Raw genomic sequence first — 19,408 nt, 5'->3', positions numbered from 1 at the left:
CCATTCTTAGTTCTTCATACGATTTACTATGGGGAAAATTTACTTCTTCAAAGAAAAATCGCTTAAGGTCACCCATTGATCCCTAAAAATAAGTCGTTGAATGATTTCTGTAGATAACTTCACGAGGAATCAGACCTCCGAAGACTGCAAAGCGATGCGACATTCGTGGAAAAAGTTATTAAGCCTCACCCGATCGATAAAATGACGAGATTTTATTATTCATTGTTATTCCTTACATGTTAAACAGCGTTTGCATGCCATTTGGTTTTAAGTCAATAACTTTTTCCACATGCCTTAGATCGCTTTGCGGTCTTCGGAGGGTTTATTTCTCGTAAAATTTCCATCAGAAATCATTCATCGATATATTTTTAGGGGTTAAGGGTCAGCCTGTGGCGATTTTTCTTTGAAAAAGTGATTTTCCCCATAGTAAATCGTATGAAAATTTGAAACGGCTGGCGCTAAAATATAGTTTCTCCGATCGAGCTGAAATTTTGCACAGTTGATATGAGGCCAAAATGGAACTCAAAAAGTGTACAGGAGTAAAATGTCTTTTTGTGTCCCACGCTATTGTCCATAGCACTCGTCACTGGTCCCCCTCAAGCATGGTCCATCTATCGTGTCCGTAGAGGACCACCGGTCTTATTAGAGTTTTGTACATAATGCACTTGGTGCGTGGGTAAATCTTTTTAGACTGCAGCTTCTTCTGGAGCCCGTAGTCGGCTCGACTTCCACTTACGATGCGCCTTCGAATTTAAGCCGTCAGTAAGGATCCAAGGTAGATGAATTCTTCCACCAACTCGAAGATATCCCCGTCTATCCTCACTACCTAGACGGACCCGGTCGTGTTCGGTTTCGCCTGCCAGCATGTACTTTGTTTTGGACGCATTCACCAACAGTCCGACCTTTGCTACTTCACGTTACAGTCCTGCCACCGTTCCAAATGTTCTGGCAATGACCGTCTGCACACAAATTGACCAGGTTTTGTGAAAATCGCACACCGGCTGTTGAGCCCGGCTCAACATCTCCCAGAGCGATTGTTGAAGACTAGGCATGAGGGTCCGTCACCTTGTCGCAGTCCCCGGCGAGAACCCGAAACCCTTACGCAGTGTTGGCAACCCGGACCAGCGCGTTCGGTACCTGCGGTTCAGTACCGCCCGCCCGCTACTATAATTGTCGGTGACAACGATAGGGGGCTACGATAGGGAGAAACGTTACTCTTAATTGTCATTAAAAGCAAACACGAAAAGTGCTAAATCACGAACAGCTAGTTAATTTGTTCCAAATAAATTTGTTGAATTCCTAAATTTGTTACTATCTACTTTGGGTGAATTAATTTGTAAGTATTCTAAATTATGATCTAAATTGTTTCCTAAATAAATTTGTTATTCTAACACCTTAAAACTATAGCACAAACAAATATTGGAATACACTATTGATACACAAAGAACGGATGTTGCGTACAGATGTAGTACGTATGGTGCTTAGTGAAACTGGCAACACTGAGAACTACAACAAGCGCCGGCGCTGCCTATGAACAATCGATTAGGCAGTGTTGTTCAATAAGTGAGCCCGGTAGGAACTGCACTGCTGTTGGGAAATCTGTCGGTTTCGTGAACGAATACTAGATTGTAAGTTTTGAATGAAATGTTAATTAATATAATCCAATAAAAACTCAATAAATTTGCAGTATTGAAGCTGCGTGAAATAATGCTGCTGTCGATATGGTGTTCTGGTTCCGAGCGCGACTGACTTCCTAACAAACTTCAATAAATCTATTCACCTACCAGAAGCATCCCGCCATGGAAAGTGCGTTCGATGAACTTTCCCTTCTGGAAGAGAAGAATAAGTTATGGCGGATGCAACATGAAGATAGAAGGAAGCGTATGGAACAATTCTACGAGCAAGAGTTTGCGAGAATTGAAGAGGAGTTCAAAAAAGCTGCACAGAAAATTGAAGCGGATTTCAATGCCCAAAAGGAAGCAGTACTACGGCAATACAGTGGGTGTAAAGTCAGCGAGGAAGCGGTGGTGGAGCCAGCTCCGGTAAATGACAAAACCCAGCCAAAAAATGACTGCACTAGAGCATCCAATCCGAATAAAGCAGACTCTCCCGAACAACCTTCGCAAACAAAACCTTTGTCGAAGAAATCTACTGTTCCACGAAGCATCATCAACGGTGAGTCAGAGTCTACGTCATATCAAAGGCGCGGAAAAATCACCAAAACAGTATCAGCTGATGCTCCTACAGCTGATTTGTTCGTGAGCTCCCTATCTCTGACATCATCAATCCACAGGAGCAATCAAATGTCTGCAAAAGTAGCAGAGAGTCCATCAGAGTGCGAAACTATTCCCGTACAAACAATGGGCTTTGTAAAGTGACGCTTACGAGGCCTGTGCGGAACAAATAGGTTCGGATCAGGTAGCCTGTCGAGTGCGGTATCAACCGATGATGAAAGTATATTTTCAACACCGCCACCGCCACCGCCGCCGAAGGAAGCAAGGCAATCGTCATCAGTTGAAAACGTTGCTGTTCGATCCCGGTGGGTATTGTGTTGTAGCAGTGGAACGAGGCAGCTCGGTTTGCATGTACCTACCAATTCGTATCGACTGTAGTACGGTGCTGCCATCTAGGTACTACTTGCAGTGTAGCGAACCGCTTCGCGAATTCAATGGAGCATCGAATGAAAATTGTGCTGCAGAGAAAAAGTCGGATGTTCACCTTGTTACCAGTTTCACGGGGGGGAATGTTGCGTACAGATGTAGTAGGGTCTGGGACCATTTGGGCAGGAGCACCTATTTTGGGCACTTGCTGCTATATCTCAGTCAATTTCGAACCGATTGACTTAATTTTTGAGACACGATCAGATACGCACAGTATCTAGCCATGTACAAAAATTCAAATCAATTGGTTTGAAATTGACTGAGTTATAGCAGCAAGTGCCCAAAATAGGTGCTCCTGCCCAAATGGTCCCAGACCCTACGTATGGTGCTTAGTGAAACTGGCAACACTGAGAACTACAACAAGCGCCGGCGCTGCCTATGAACAATCGATTAGGCAGTGTTGTTCAATAAGTGAGCCCGGTAGGAACTGCACTGCTGTTGGGAAATCTGTCGGTTTCGTGAACGAATACTAGATTGTAAGTTTTGAATGAAATGTTAATTAATATAATCCAATAAAAACTCAATAAATTTGCAGTATTGAAGCTGCGTGAAATAATGCTGCTGTCGATATGGTGTTCTGGTTCCGAGCGCGACTGACTTCCTAACAAATGAATTGTACATGCAGGACTATCAAATGTAAGTAACCTAATATTGTAAAACACATACAAAAATTAGCAAAATAAAACGATTTCAGCTTAAAGCTAACCCAGAAAAATAAGTACGGGTTTGACTAAAAGAGGTCCGAAAACTTCGTCCGCTCCGGGTATCAACACGCAGTTTTCACGCCGTCCATCGTTGCTTTCATCAGTCTAGTCGGCTTCCCAGGAAAACCGTTTTCGTCCATGATTTTCCATAACTCTGCGTGGTCGATACTGTCGTATGCCGCTTTGAAGTCGATGAGCAGGTGATGCGTTAGGACCTGATATTCACAGCATTTCTGGAGAATTTGCCGTGCGATGAAGATCTGATCTGTTGTCGATCAGAAGTCGATGAATCCGGCCACTGATCACTTCCCACAAACTCAATAATTTCAGGTGACAGACGACGGTTGATGATCTGGGATAGCACTTTGTAGGCAGCATTCAAATTGGTGATTGCTCTGAAGTTCTCACATTCCAAATGGTTGCCTTTCTTGTGAATAGGGCAGATTACCCCATCCTTCCAATCCTCCAGTAGCTTTTTGGTTTCCCAGATCCTGACTATCAACCGGTGCAGACATGTGGTCAACTTTTCTGGGGCCATATTGATGGGTTCAGCTGCGATACCATCCGTACCAGCAGGTTTGTTGGTTTTAAGCTGGTGAATGTCGTCCTTAACTTCCCTCAATGTGCGAATTGGCTCATTTCCGTCCACTGCTGCACTGGCGTAGTCGTTCCCTCCGTTGTCGTGGTCTCCCATGCTTACGTCCTCCACGCCATTCAGGTGCTCGTCGAAGTGCTGCTTCCACCTTTCGATCACCTAACGTTCCTCTTATGTTTGTAACGTTCCACGTTCTGCCGGGTTCTTTGCTGCAGCATTACCGCCTGTGCTGCGTTCCTCTCCTCCAAAATAGCTCTGCACTCCTCGTCGAACCATTCGTTTCATCCACTTCTTTCCACGTAACCGATTGTGCTCTTAGCTGCGTCGTTGAAGGCTGTTTTTACAGTCTTCCTGGAGTCCTTTAGAGGGGCCACATTGAGCTCGCTCTCGTCTGGTAACGCCGCTTCGAGATTTGTCGCATATGCTGAGGCGATATTCGGTTGCTTCAGTCACTTAAAGTTGTACCGTGACTGTCGCCGGTACCGTACACTATTGAGGACGAAAAGTTGTGAGCGCAGTTTGACCATCGTTAGATAATTGTCGGAGTCGATGTTAGTCCCACGATAGGTCCTAACATCGATAACGTCAGAGAAGTGCCGGCCGTCCATCAGAACGAGGTCGATTTGCGATTTCGGTGACTGTGGTGATCTCCAGATGTAACGATAAGGAAAGCTGTGTTGGAAAAAGGTGCTACGTATGGCCATGGTTTTGGAGGCAGCGAAATCGATGAGTCGTAGTTTGCTTTCGCGATGCTGATTGGCGGTGAACTTTCAAATCGACGGTCTGAATTCTTCTGCCTGGTCTACCTGAGCGTTTAGGTCTCATATAATGATCTTGATGTCGTGGCTTAGGCAGCGATTATATTCGCTTATTTGTTATCATCAGTGCTTCCGGAGTGAGGGCTGCTCACATTCATTATGCTGAAGTTGCTGAATCTGCTCTTGATCCTAAGCCTGCACATTCTTTCGTCGATCGGCCACTAACCGATTACGTGTCTCTGCGGCTCCACCCCATTACCCCGAACGCCATTACCCCGAACGCCACTACCCCGAATGCCATTACCCCGAATAGGCCACTACCCCGAAAGCCATTACCCCGAATGGGTCATTACCCCGAAAGCCATTTCCCCGAAAGCCATTACCCCGAAAGTCACTACCCCGAAAGGGCCATTACCCCGAATCGTTCAGGAGATCACCAAAAAAGGGGTGACCGATTAGAAGTTGATGAAGGTCGTTATAAGTTAGGAAAGGGTAATCAGTAACTAGTGTAGGTATGAATACTCTTCTCCATCCTATGCCCCTATGTTAATACTATTCTTAAACAGACGATTCAGGTGCCGATTTTTTCTGTTTTCTTTTTGTAACGAGTAAAAAAATATAAAATTAAAACACAAATCAACTAGCTCTTATTTACTTCGTTTTAGATAGCATGACAATGGAAGCACATTGTTTAAGATAGGTTCCGTTTCCCTTAGGTTTCCGTATGTTGTGCTTCATGCAAAAGTAAGGTTCGTGAAAACGAAAGCAGCAAACGCAATGAAATTAAGAAGACAAGTAAAGACAAATTTTCCTTATTTTAAACTAGCTGCTCTTTTGAACTTATAGCTATGGCTATACTGCCGAAATTCTGCAAAGTGACGTAAGCGCCATTCAAAATGTCGATATTTTTTGGTATATTATAAATAATATCTGGTGTAAAAATAACACTGTGGTATGCATGTTGTATTAGAATGCAAGATCTAGTCGTAATCTATCATCTATGAAAAGAAACTTAGAGGATGAGCAAGAGTTTTATGCAATATAACCAAAAAATGGGCAAAAACTATCAATGTCGCTTACGTCACTTTGCAGAATTACGGCAGTATAAAAACTACAAGTATTTCAAACTGACATTTTCCATTCTTTTAAAAGTTGGTTGGCCTCAAGCACGATTGTAAACTGGTGGCAAACGATTGTGCTGGTTATCAAATTACACTTCTTCAAATATTTGCCTTCTTTTAAAAATAGGCTGTTCTTTTGAGTTTGCAGTTTCCAACCGTGTACTATTGCAGAGTTGTTTGGTAGCCAAACTGTTAATTTCTTTATAGAAATGTTTCCTTCTTTTCATCAGAAGCTGTTCTTTCGAGTTTGAGTGTTACGTAGCTTATTTGCAGACGAATAACTAACTCCATAGCGGATTTGTTCTTCTTTGAATAATAGGCTGTACTTTCAAGTAAAATTTTTCAGAATTGACTTGCTGCCAAACTGGCAACTAGATTTCTTTTGATTTCTTTTGATTTTGATGGTTAGTTTTCAGAACATCAAGCCCTAAAATTGTTTTCTGGATATTTTTTTCAAGATTGTAGTACTGGACTGGATTTCAGATATTCAGTTCAGTTCACTAGCAAGGTAGATCCAGCATCGTTGAACCAAATTAACTATTTTTTTCTGGCGACTAAACTGTAGCTTTTCTTTTCATGAAAGGCTGTTCTTCTAGCTGCACTTATATAGTTTACTGGGAGTGAAAGCTGCTTACTGTATATGAGATTTGCCCTTCTTCAATTTATAGGCTGTTCTTTTTAGTTACGTCGTTACCGGGATGATAGGCGACATATCTCTATTAATTCCATCTGGTGTTTTCCCTTCTTTTAAAGTTGGGCTGTTCTTTCGACTTATATTGTTACAGAGTTGTTTGGTAGCCATGTTGCCCTTCGCAGATTTATGTATAGGGGCCGTGCATAAACTATGTAAGTAGGAGAGGGTCTATCCAAATTCTAAGCTCTATACAAATTTACACATTTTTGTATGAACAAATCGTGGACTTCGTGGCCGAGCGGTTAGCGGCGTTAGTATTTTAGGTATCTCGCATGCCTCGAAGTGTGGGTTCGATTCCCGCTCCGGTCGAGGAAAACTTTTCGTCAAAACAGAAAATACTCCACTGGGCCACTGAGTGTTATACGTGTTGTCCATTGTCTAATGTTAGTACAGTCTTTTGAAATTCTACGATGAGGAGGGGGAGAGGACCGAGGTGACCAAAATTCGGTCTACGTAGTTTATGAATGGTCCCATAGGAGATTTGCCCTTCTTTAATTTATATGCTGTTCTTTCTAGTTATATCCTTGCAGACCTTATTGGCGGCCAACCTATCAATCACATTTTTTCACATTTAAGGAATGTTTTTTTTTAAGTTACACTGTTATAGAGTTTTACATATTACCAAATCGTCTATTCCTCCTTAAAAGATTTTTTCTTTTTCTAACTATAAAATGTTCTTTCTGGGCCTATTTTGCAATTTGTATTATTTGATCTCGCCTAATGATCATTAGACTTATTAGTGATACTTTGGCCAAATGTCTTTTCGGCCTAATGGGCCAATGTCGATAGCCAGTATTTGAAGGACCTTTGCTTACAGCTCTATCTCATACAAGATCATCTCTTATACGTAATATTCCATTATTTTGTTTTAAGGTTATTCTTTACAATGATATTTTCTGGTATTAAAGCTGTCAGTAATGTTATTAAATTAACAAAAATATTAAATACCCATCACCAGAATAACTCATATAAAAATATACTTTCGGGGTAATGGCGTTCGGGGTAGTGGCCCATTCGGGTTAGTGGCCCATTCGGGGTAGTGGCGTTCGGGGTAATGGCCCATTCGGGGTAACGGCTTTCGGGGTAATGGCCTATTCGGGGTAATGGCTTTCGGGGTAGTGGCGTTCGGGGTAATGGCGTTCGGGGTAGTGGCATTCGGGGTAATGGGGTAGAACCGTCTCTGCATGTCGCCCATCACGATAAAAGCTGTTCCCAGCTCACGTGTGGTACTGCAACTCTGATACATGGTATGATTACCTCAAAACGTTCGCACCATGGATCCTGTTCAACACATCTTCTGCAGCGCTACAATGCCGAGCCCATGGTCCTTCGAAAGATAGGCGAGTATGCGGGTGCTCCCAATGAAGTTCCACGGCAATATCACGTTTCGAGTTTGCAATCGCAAGTCCTTTTAATTCGCTGGGGTCGTTGTCGTTGGTCTAGCTTTCTGCTGCCGATTTTTCGTTGCAATTCTTTTTCATGGGTAGCTCGCAGAATCGGACACCAACCCCCTCCTTTTTTCCGCAGAACTATAGTGCACAATAAAGCTTAGAGACCTTCCGTGGCATTCCGACGTCTATCAGTCGCCTCTAACATGGGGAACAGACGCTGTTGTGAGTTGCTCCTCCAGAAGAACAGATTATCAGGTTTGTCAACCCCCACCTCCTCCCTCTCTATCAACAAACGACCAAATTTTTAACCGGAGCTTGTTAACGGATCTTCCCTAATGGAATCATCCCTCAATGGGATCGAAATTATGCAAAGTACCCAATTCTTACCGTGCCTGAGGAGATTCACATCGCTGCTAAACGTAGGCAGATCGGTACGTTGGTAATAGCTGAGAGTGGTGTTGGGTGTTATTGGTGGAGCGTCTGTCAATAGTAAGGGTGACTCACGGTCCAGAGAAATGACCGTGTACTGCCGGTGCCCGGTGATAGTTTTTATGTTATCCATCCTTGGCCACCACCGAAAAGTGCTCCGAGATCCTACTGATTTTACATGTTCGTGAGAAACACGTCGAGCATAGAATGGGCTTAACTGGATGGTATGTATTTGATTTTGTATTCGCCTGGGATGGAAGAATTCTTCTATTCCGGTTGCTGTAGTGTTTCTTCACGCATTGTTCCTTTTGTTCAGAGATCTGACGAAGTGGGTTAGTGATAGCGATACATATGCTTTCAAGACATTGTTATTGGCGGTTGCATCATTTGGTGCTGGAAAAAGAAGCCAATAATATTCTCTCGTGAATGCATTATTCTCTTGGACTATAGAGAGACCGTAGATCAGTAGACTAATAAAACAGTAGGTCTTAACTGGTTGACGAACAGAACGATAATAACTATTTATTGAACTATCAAACATTGTCACTGTTTTTCAGTGCTTGCTTGGTTGCTAAGGATGTTCTCCGTCGCCTTCTTGATTTGCACCGCCATCACTCCTCCTCGACGGTAGTATCCGGGCAGCTTCCCGAAATCGTGTTTGCTTCACCCGGTGAAGTGGTTTTGTCATCATATCGGCGATCATATCATTTGTTGATAGATATTGCGGTTTGATAACTTCTTCTTGCTTCATCTGGCGAACAAAGTGATACCTCGTGTCAACGTGTTTTGAACGACGTCCACTTGAGTTTGCATCGAGTAGTTTGATAGCGCTTTGATTGTCTTCGTTGATGATTACAGGCAGATTCATTTGAACTCCCAAGTCTTCAAACAGTCGCAGTATCCATTTTAGCTCCTTGCAACTTTCGGCCAATGCAACATATTCGGCTTCCGAGCTGCTCAGCGTGACACAGTCCTGCTTTCTTGAGCACCACCCGACCATTCCACCGGCGTATCGAAACAAGTATCCAGTTGTAGACTTCCGATCGTGTGAATCTCCTGCCCAGTCAGCGTCGACAAATATTTCCAAAGGTGTTGTATCCACTCCAAGTATTAGTTCGTGGTCGATTGATCCTTTGAGGTAGCGAAGTACACGTTTTGCTTCTGTCCAGTCGGAATTGGTGGGACAGCTTACCTTCCTTCCAAGGATCGAAACAGCTGCAGCAATGTCCGGTCGAGTATTCGTGGCCACATACAGCAACCCTCCTATAAGGCTTGCGTATTGACGATTGTTGGGTAGCGCTTTGGCCGTAAGAACGTGGCTGGCGCCGTTATTGACTTTCGAATGTTGTACTCTCAAATTGTACATTATGATAATGCCAGTTAGCTAGTCCAGTCATTGATTCTCGATGCAACTTTGATTGTTCTCGTCAATCACGGAATAGCAACTACAATGTGTACGGTTATTTTTGATTTGATTGATTTGCTTGGCTTGCTTTATCAGGCCCCCCGATGACCCGTGTCGTGGTCGACTTGTTTGAGGCAGTATAGGCCCAGAGGAAATCAGCAAGTTCTTAGTTTTGTTCCGGATGGAAAAGGCATTACCATTTAGGATCATTATCGCTCTGAGTCGCTTTTCAGAGTATCCGATCATTTTTGACGTGACATCACGTTTCTTTGGCCGGTACTTATTCCTCTCCACGATTGCTCGAAGTCCCTAAGATCTTCTTCTTATCAGTTCGCAAGTACATCGTGAGAAAAGAACTTTTGTTGGTTCCACTTTAGATGTTATCCGAGGGTTGTAGGACAAAAGATCGAAGGTCAAAAGGTCGACGGTCAAAAGATCGAAGGGTCTAAAGGACGAAGGGTCAAAAGGTCGAAGATTAAAAAAATGGAAAGGTCGAAATAAAAAAAATACCTAGGACAAAAGGTTGAAGGGTCAAGGGTCGAAAGGTCGAATTCAAAAATGGATGAAGGGGAACAATGACGATTATACAGAAGATCAAAATAACCATAAATCATGTTTTCATGTTGTTTTTTTTTATTTATTTTTTTTTGTAGTGACATATTTACAGCTATTAGCGTGACTACCATTATTATTTCCTATATAATTTTACCTTCTTTTGAACATAGCATGTTCTTAATATTGATGCTTTTTGATAATTTTTGGCGTACTTACTAATAATATAATTGTGTATAATATTTTTCTTTCTTTTAAAAATTGGTCGTTCTTTCTAGTTATACTATCACAGCGATTATTTAAAATTTGATTTTAAATATGTTCAAAGAGATCTCCTACAAAGTTCAACTTAAATATCAAAAGATGTGGAGATCAACGTTACGTTTCATTTTTTTAATAACCTCTAGTTCAATGTACTTATTAGACATTGCATTTTTGATACTTATACATAATTTTTTTTATTCGTTTTTACCATTTCTTTTTGTTCCATCCAAAAACTCATATTGATTATGAGTGACGCAATGCGAAAATTATTTACGGCGTAAATCATCGCGCTGCAGGTACTTGAATAAATTTGAAATCCGCTTTTCGTACGTAACGAATCCGGGCCTTTCAGTTTTATTACTAACTACAGCCTTCGAGCCTTTGAGCTTCCAACCTTCTTTCTCTCGACATTTGGCCTTGTTATTGTTTTATTTTGACCTTTCGACCTTTCGACTTGTTGACCCTTCGACCTTTCAACCTTTTATCCTAGTTTTTTTTTGTTATTTCGACCTATTGACCGCTTGTCATTTTGACCTTTTTTCCTAGTTATTTTTTTTATTTCGGCATTTCGACCTTTTGACCCTTCGACCTTTTGACCCTTCGACCTTTTGTCATTTCGACCTTTTGACCTTCGACCTTTTGTCATAGATCCTATCCGAGTATCAGGGCTTCTGGAGCTCGGATTTATGGTTTGCCGCTTGCGGTGGAATAACGTTTTGCACAGGGCGTACGTGCGAAACTTGAATACGTAGGGGACCATTCAACCACGTAGACTTTTTGGGGGGAGGGGGGGACTGGCCAAAGTCTACGCCCCATACAAAATTCAATATTTTTGTATGGACGAAAGTCTACGAGGAGGGAAGGGGGGTCTGAGATGGCCAAAATTTGGTCTACGTGGTTTATGAATAGCCGCTAGGGAACAACAACAACGCATATAAGCGTTTGCGCACGCTATTGACAATCGAATGCTGCTGAAGAACATCTTTGGAGATCCATTTACACGCACTCCACTAGGTACTTCTCAATCGGCGTTGTTTCTTTCCAAAAGAGGCAGGCCTGCTACTGCCGCTTCTGCTTATAACATTCCATGTTCTGCCGGGTTCCATGCTGCAGAATTACCGCTGTTTTCTTCTTTTGCAAAACCTCTCTGCACTCCTCGTTGAACTAATCGTTCCATCGACTCAGTTCCACGTACCTGACGGTGCTCTCAATTGGGGACTACGAAGGTTGGTGAGCCGGGAAACACTCTTTCTTCCTACGGGGTTTCTTATGGGAGTATGAGTAAAAAAAAGCAAAAAATCTTCCCTCCTTCACTTTCTCACAGAAAACCGCAAACAAAATCATCACCTTCGTATTCCCCAATTGCTCTTGATCGTATCGAGTCGGTATCGTACATTGTTAAAATAGGTTAAGTACGGAGAGTTTTGAGCGTTGATTGACATCGATTAGTAAAATAAATGAATGGAAATAAAGTACAAATGCCTTAAACTGTTCTGCTTGGGATGACTCAAGCCCGTGAAGAAGAGGCGGGGGGGGGGTGTTGGGGGATAACACCCCCTCCCCCCCATTACCGTTGTTCCATACACTAGACGCCGCTCCGCCGTTTGCTGAAATTAGAAAAAAAAACCTCCAATGGTGCCATTTCTGCGCACGGGCCTGGGAAGATTACACAATAAGATGGTGTTTGTTACATTCATAATAACGATGTATGGGGATCGACTGTGATTGTGGTTATGTTACGGGGATTTTCGGCTTCCAGTCTTCGCATAATCATAAACGGATTTATGATCTACACCTGACGTATCGGCTACATGTATTGAGCCTTTTTCGATGGATAGATAATCAGTTAGAATGTGTTGAACAGGGCAGTCTTCAAAATTTCCTTTGCATTGCGTTGCTTTGATTCGAAAAACTAGGAGCAGGAGAATGCACGCTCCCAATTTTTCAAATCAACAATGCTTTGATTTGCGCCTATCATTTCGTGAAAATACTGCATCATTGATCTAAATCATTCCTACTGGGAGGGCTCGCCTCAAGAGCTAACAAACATATAGGGTAGGCCTAGCAACGGTTCATATTCCATAGCGAGCTCACAAAAGGTTGCAGCGACCGAAAATGTTTACCGTCTATTAATGACAGTCTGTCAGAAGTAACGGTCGTAGCTGAATTTTGAGTTCAATTCCTATGAATTGTTGTGTGTTGTAAAGATGCCTTAAATTTCTTGTCATTTTCAGAATTTGTACATTACAGCGAGTAGCTGAACATTGGAGCATGGCTTGGAAAGATATCGCGTGTGGTGTCAGATCAGAATCCGTGCATTTCTAGATCCCTTTCATCGACGGTGCTCAATTCCTGATTCGGCCTTTGTAGTAAAACCTTCACATTAACAGCATCAGTCTTTGAGGAGATCGCAGCAACCCACGAGCGCGCGCGGACGTGTGGAAAAATGTGTCTGTCAGTTTTTTTCGTGTCCGTGTAATTTAAATTCGGCTGATCGATTTGTGAATTGGTAGAAGATTGTGCTTAAGTTGATTAAAAATGTTCGGAAACCGAACATTGATTAAACGTGCGTGCTTGAGAATGGTCCGGCTGTTCGACTTATGTGTTTGTTAGGAGGTTCTACCGGACATCGGATAATATATATAATGCAACAGCAGTTCCTATTGCAGAGAGGAGAAAGAAACTACAGGAGGCTACCTAAAAATCCGGTGAGCATGTTCTAACTTGGTTGGGATTTGGGAAGATGTATTTTTAAGCGACATATGCTGGGGTACTGCTTTTTGAATTGACAGTGATTTTCGATTTGTATTTGATTTGGTAGAGGTTGGAATTTTCCAGCATGGTTGCTGGGACTAGATCGGCTTGGCTCTAACAAATCCGTGTGTTTAACCTTCAGCGGTGGGACGGGGGAGAGAGAGTTACCGAACTGTCTTACTAGCATCATCTAAGAGGTTTCCATATTACTACATACCGCGACTGGGATGGAACCTGAAGACAACGAGATGATACCCAGTAGGGACAACGATATGGGTATGTGTTAGGATGTGGTGAGGGCAAGGTGGTTTTGATTCTGTTGATGGACTTATGAACTTATCGGTGATGAACGGAATTCGCTCTGCCCGGGAGTTTTGATACTGGAGCGGGGTTATTTCCAAACACAATTGGACGATTTTAATTGGAGATGGCCCGCTCTAGTGTCGGAATTCTAGGACCGAGTAAGTTTGGTTCACCGGTGGATGAATCCATACAGCGCAGCGGTGAACTGAGTTCATTCGGTTTGCGGTTTTAGTGCAAAAGTGGGGCAGTTTCTAACCAGAATCTTGATTTTCTTATTGGGGGTGGCCCTGCTGAGATGTCGGAGTTTTCGTGCTGGGTGGATTTAGTTCGCCGGTGGAACCGTTCATTATAATAGGGTCCCGACAACTTTAACTTTTATGTGTGATGTGGAGCGCTAGGGTAGCGGGACCATCTGGGCGAAATTTATGTTGCGGACACTTTTTCGATGTAGCGCGATACGCGGTAAGATATGCCTTGTTCAGGGACTATTGTCGGTTGGTTTGGAGTTTCGGCCTAATATCTGAAAGAGGCCTGTCTGCTTTTGAGGCGCGTTTCTTTCTATGTGAGGCCTATCTGCGTCCGCCTACGCATGTTAGAACAACTATCAGAGAGAGTAAGTTATCTGTTAGGTGTGTTGACGTGTGTGGTGGGTGGATGCGGGTGAGCCCTGCAGAGGCGGAGACGTGTGTGTTTGCAAAAGGCAGTTAGGCCCTTTTCTTAATTACATGCATTGTTAAAATAATACTGTATTCCTGACCATTCCTGTACCAAAATCCTATTTCCTCTCTATTTTCGAGGGCGTCGGTGAGTCGCTGGCACTTCGATAAATAGCTATCCCTTCCCTACTATCCCTTCCCATCCACATAACGTGTTTCTTATCGTTTCAGAGAGCGATCAATGGCGCTTAAGCCTAGGCTTGTTAGCCAGGACACAGTGTAAAAGCCTGTGCCCCATCCCGGACTCAAAAAGGCCCATGGAGTGACAAAATTTCTTAGCTATGTCACTCCCAACGTTGGTGTTTAATATACTAAAACACTTTCACTCACTCCAACACAACTACATGATTAACTCAAATACACTTACAATACAATCTTGTCGCATCACTCGCTTATAGTGATTCCCAAATCATCCCATTCCAAATATCCAACTCCTTGACACCTATGGGAGTGTCGGTGAGTCGCTGACCTCTTGTAAAGTAGGTGTCATATCATCACATCCTTTCCTATCCTCGTAACGGAGAAGATGGGCGTGGCCGGCAATGGAAGTTCTCATGTCTTTTTTACTTCAACCTCTAGTTGGATAGCTGTTCCTTCCCAAATAACATTCCATAAGCAATTAGAAAAGGGGTATTAAAGTTTTAACATGACAACTTTCAGTATGAAATCTACGAATTACTCCGTTACCACGCAACGCAACGCAACGCAACGCACATTAACAGCATCAGTCTTTGACTCATTTTTACAATAAATCATGTTGATTGCCCTGCGACTCAGTATTTGAATGAAACATATTCATATTGATTCATCAAGTTGGGTGAAATCTTGAATCGATCTTTTGCAGGACATAGCCTAAGCTCAGGAAATCACTACAGTAGCACATTGCTTGCCTTTTCCAGTAATTTAATTATTAATTACTTTTTCACAATTGCTTGAAGAGCCCCACGCCGACGCATGCCAAAATGTTGACGCATACGTTGAGACGTACTGTCAGGGCCGGATCTAAGGGGGCCACCACATTTTTGGGGCCCCCACAAAAACCTTTTTTGCTTGCTAACATTAGCTTTATTTTTCATATTGCTCAAGTACTGTTCGAAATTAAGGAAAAATATTTTTGGTCATCTCTCAGAAGGACCTCCGCAATCCTTAATCCGGGCCTGCGTACTGTGTACTGTTGGACCCTGAGAAAAACTAAACGTTCTGCCCAAGCAGCTCGCCCAAGACACGGCCACTTCCGGGGTGGACACACAAACCCGCATTTTGTCTCCCGGGTACCCGAGCATAGCAGAGTAGCAGGGGGAGTTTTCAAATGGTGAGGAACCTAGACATTATGCTTAGCTTCTGCTTCTCCGGATCATGGTTTTCATGCGGTGGTTTTCGGTGGGCAAATGCTGTGAGGCCAGATCACCAATGGAGCTGCGATCCGCAGTTTATAAATGGGCTTCAATTTGGCCTGTAGTGACATTTTCCCAAGGGGGTAGGGTTGTTTTTATGGGAAGTGTGGACAACTACCTACGCGTTCAATTACTCAAATGATTTGAATCAATGATGCATTATTTTCAATCAAGTGAGCACAGGAGCAATAATATGCGAGGATTTGAATTAAAGGCAAAGAAATGATATTTTTGTAATTACGTTGCTTATTACCCTACTTTTCACTCGCGGTTGAAACGATAAAACGGCCTACTTTTCTCCACTAAAACAAAAGTGCCGAAAAGTACTACTTTTCGGCACTCATAAAAGTGCTGAAAAGTAGCACTTTTCGGCACTTTTGCCAGCACATACATTTTGCTCACTACCGCGTTTCCCGGAAATACAGTTACTGCTCCTACATCCAATTAGCAGCTCGAATCCAAATCAGGAATATTCACGTTCCGATTCGAGCCGCACATTGAGTGCAGAAGCAGCAACAGCAGAAGCTACTTTTGCTCCTTCTGATGTTACTGATTGACGTCGTGACGACGACGGGAGCCTGAAAATTTGTGACACCTTCAACACCATAGCCTACCTGATCTAACAAAAAACTGCGCCGGTGCGCATAAATGCTTCCACGTGGTTCCTCCTGATTTCATGTATGTGTACTAAACTCAGCCAAATAACCTTAAGATTTCCTTAAGACCCAACTTATGAAACGGCCTTTAAATAATTCATAATGATTCGGATGAATTTCATAAGGTCACTCTATGACGTAAAATCGTCTCACAGCTTGGCTTTTATTCATGTTTAGCAACATGATATTCTCAAGCGTCGGTAGCCGTGTTGATAAAACACAGGCTCGGTGATCCCGACGTTCATGGATCGAATCCAATCTGCATCATTTTAAGATTTTTTTGTTCTTTTCATAAGTCTATCTTATGAGATTTGTCATAGCAAGCACGATCAGTTTTCATAAGGTATTCTTATGACATCCATAAGAATTAGTTATAGCAAATTTTCATAAGGTATTTCGATGAATTTCGCTAGTTTTTTTCGCTGAGTGTACACATTGTGTAGCTAGATAGGTTATCCGGAACGGATATTTTTCGTAATTACAAAAAAAATTGTATGCAACTCGTTGCAAAACTCGATTTTTTCAGCACTCGTCGTATTTATCCAACTCGGCAAGCCTCGTTGGATAAATGTACAACTCGTGCTGAAAAAATAATCATTTTGCAACTTGTTGCATAAATAACTATTTTCAAAGCATGCTTTTTAAAACTCACGCTCGCAATGATGATCTTTGAAGACTGATAGTCGCACGTCATCCATTCAGTGGTTGAATTCGATCGTTGGTGCACTTTTCAAATCTACCGGTTCACTTATATTGGGTTTTATTTTACCTCCTACACCCGTGGTCACCACAGTGCGGCCCGCGGGCCACATGTGAAGTCTAGATCTCTATGTTATGGTAGAAATTTCTGTATTGTTTCTTCTGGAGGTTGTTCTACAGCCGGAATAATGAAGAATAACTGCTAGAATGTTTGGCAAATCATTATAAACGTTGCGATACAATCAGTTGAAAAAATAGGCCTGAGGATCACTGTCCTACACTCTTGCTCTTGTCGGTCACTTTCGCGCCAATTTCGGATTCTGTCTCCGAAACTGGCGCAAAAGTGACCAACAAGAGCAAGGGTGTAGGAGGTAAAACAAAAACCAATATAAGTAAACCGGTAGATTTGAAAAGTGCGCCAACGATCGAATTCAACCACTGAGTGGATGACGTGCGACTATGTTCAACACATTCTAACTCACGATTAAACAGAGTGATTATCTATCCTACGAAAAAGGCTAAATACATGTAGCCGAAACGTCAGGTGTAGATCATAAATTCGTTTATGATTCATGATAACTTCCTTCTGCCATATTTTTAAATTTTATATTCTACCTTTTTCAGACGGACCACTGCCGAGTGTCCTGCAAGAGGTAACGGTTCCTGTGATCGAGAACAAAATCTGCGAAACGATGTACCGAAGTGCCGGTTACATCGAGCACATCCCACACATCTTCATCTGTGCCGGGTGGAAAAAGGGCGGCTACGATTCCTGCGAAGGTAGGTATCGATTCGAAAGGTTTGATGAGTTCATGTTATACAAGTTTTAATATTCGTAGGTGACTCCGGTGGCCCAATGGTCATCCAGCGACCGGACAAGCGTTTCCTCCTGGCCGGTGTCATCTCGTGGGGTATCGGCTGTGCGGAACCAAACCAACCCGGTGTCTACACGAGGATATCGGAGTTCCGGGACTGGATCAATCAAATACTGCAATTCTAGACGACGACGACGGCTCGAAACAGGAACCTAGCACAAGCACAAGCGTACAAGGGAGAATCAGTTGCATTTCGTTCCCAGCTCGGTTTGTCGTGCTCAAACCATCCGAGTGCTGGGACCAAGGAAACGCAGTGTTCAGTATTCACGCGAGATACATTCGGAAGACGGTGAGAAATAGGAGATCGGAACAAAATCCAAGACTTTGTTCCTTTGATTGTTGATTTGTTTTAGTTGACTAATGAGGGTAGGCATTGAGCATTGATCTGTCGATGGAATCGATTCGATTGGAAGTAGCGTTGATGAGGCGTCGCTCCGACTAACTATTAGCTGGTGCCGAATTTCATCGATAGATCGATAACGAGCAAACCACAACTACGGAACTAGGGGGAAACATTTTAGCACAAAGCACAAAAAGAAAAAAAATCGCTCAAAGCAACAACCAGTGAACGAAAACACCTCAAAAGTATCAAGAAACTGTACTCGTTATATATTTTATTATCGAAAGACAAAAGAAGAAAACCCAAGCGGGTTGAAGTTTTAAACTACGGGAAAACCAATCGCGACTTGTGAAATGATTTTGATATTCGGATTTTGGCGAGCGTGTGAACACCCGTGAGTGAGTGAGTGAATTTGCGAGTGTACTGAATCGTACTTTTAGACAATTTTATCTAAGTTGTGATAATTGGTTGTGAATGTGTGCGATGAAAGGATGAGAGTTTTTATTTTTGTTTTAGGAAACACAATCGAAGCGTGCTTGAGTGTGTGCCGTTAGGTTTTAAAATAACAAAATTATTTATTTATTTATATCATTAACGAAACTAAATTTTACGCAAATCATGCAGCATTTTCATTGTAACGACAAAGCTACTTTCCAAACTAGGAGTTTTTACAATGACACAAAATGTGGATGCACTTCAGACAGGGAGGATATCTGCTCGTTGGCTGGGAACAGTCAACAGGCCTGAAGTGAGAGTGAACGTTACTGTGAGTGGCGAATATTGTTTGTACATAGGTATTTGTTAAGGATTGAACATGATGGAAAATATATTTAAATTTTGTACAATATTTATGAGAATAAAACTTATTTTTTATATCAGCAAAGGAATATTGATGACAAGAACATATCACGCCCTAAAATAGGAATACCTTAATGTGAAAAAAAGGAATACCTTAATGTGAGGATTTAACATAAAATTTTTATCTCCTAGAGCTAGAACAAATAAACTTAATCCACCTCCTGATTGAGGTACTCTCTTTGCCTGCTTTTGTATGAAAATCTACACCAGTAGTTGCTAGGAGGATTTCCCAGAAGTTTC

At 42.4% G+C, this 19,408-nt stretch overlaps 1 protein-coding gene across 1 annotated transcript in view; it reads left to right on the top strand.

Annotated features, from left to right (window-relative positions):
- LOC115255253 (mucin-2) overlaps window positions 1–19,191 on the top strand; it is a 240,229-nt gene extending 221,038 nt beyond the window's left edge. Inside the window, exons 11-12 of the mRNA XM_029853199.2 lie at window positions 17,720–17,875; window positions 17,935–19,191. Coding sequence (XP_029709059.1) covers window positions 17,720–17,875; window positions 17,935–18,095 — 317 coding nt within the window. The 3' untranslated portion in view covers window positions 18,096–19,191. The remainder of the gene's footprint in view (window positions 1–17,719; window positions 17,876–17,934) is intronic.
- Window positions 19,192–19,408: the final 217 nt, after the last annotated feature.

The sequence above is a fragment of the Aedes albopictus genome, chromosome 2 (genome assembly GCF_035046485.1).
Source record: "Aedes albopictus strain Foshan chromosome 2, AalbF5, whole genome shotgun sequence".
NCBI lineage: Eukaryota > Metazoa > Arthropoda > Insecta > Diptera > Culicidae > Aedes > Aedes albopictus.
This window is presented reverse-complemented; position numbering and strand designations above follow the sequence as displayed.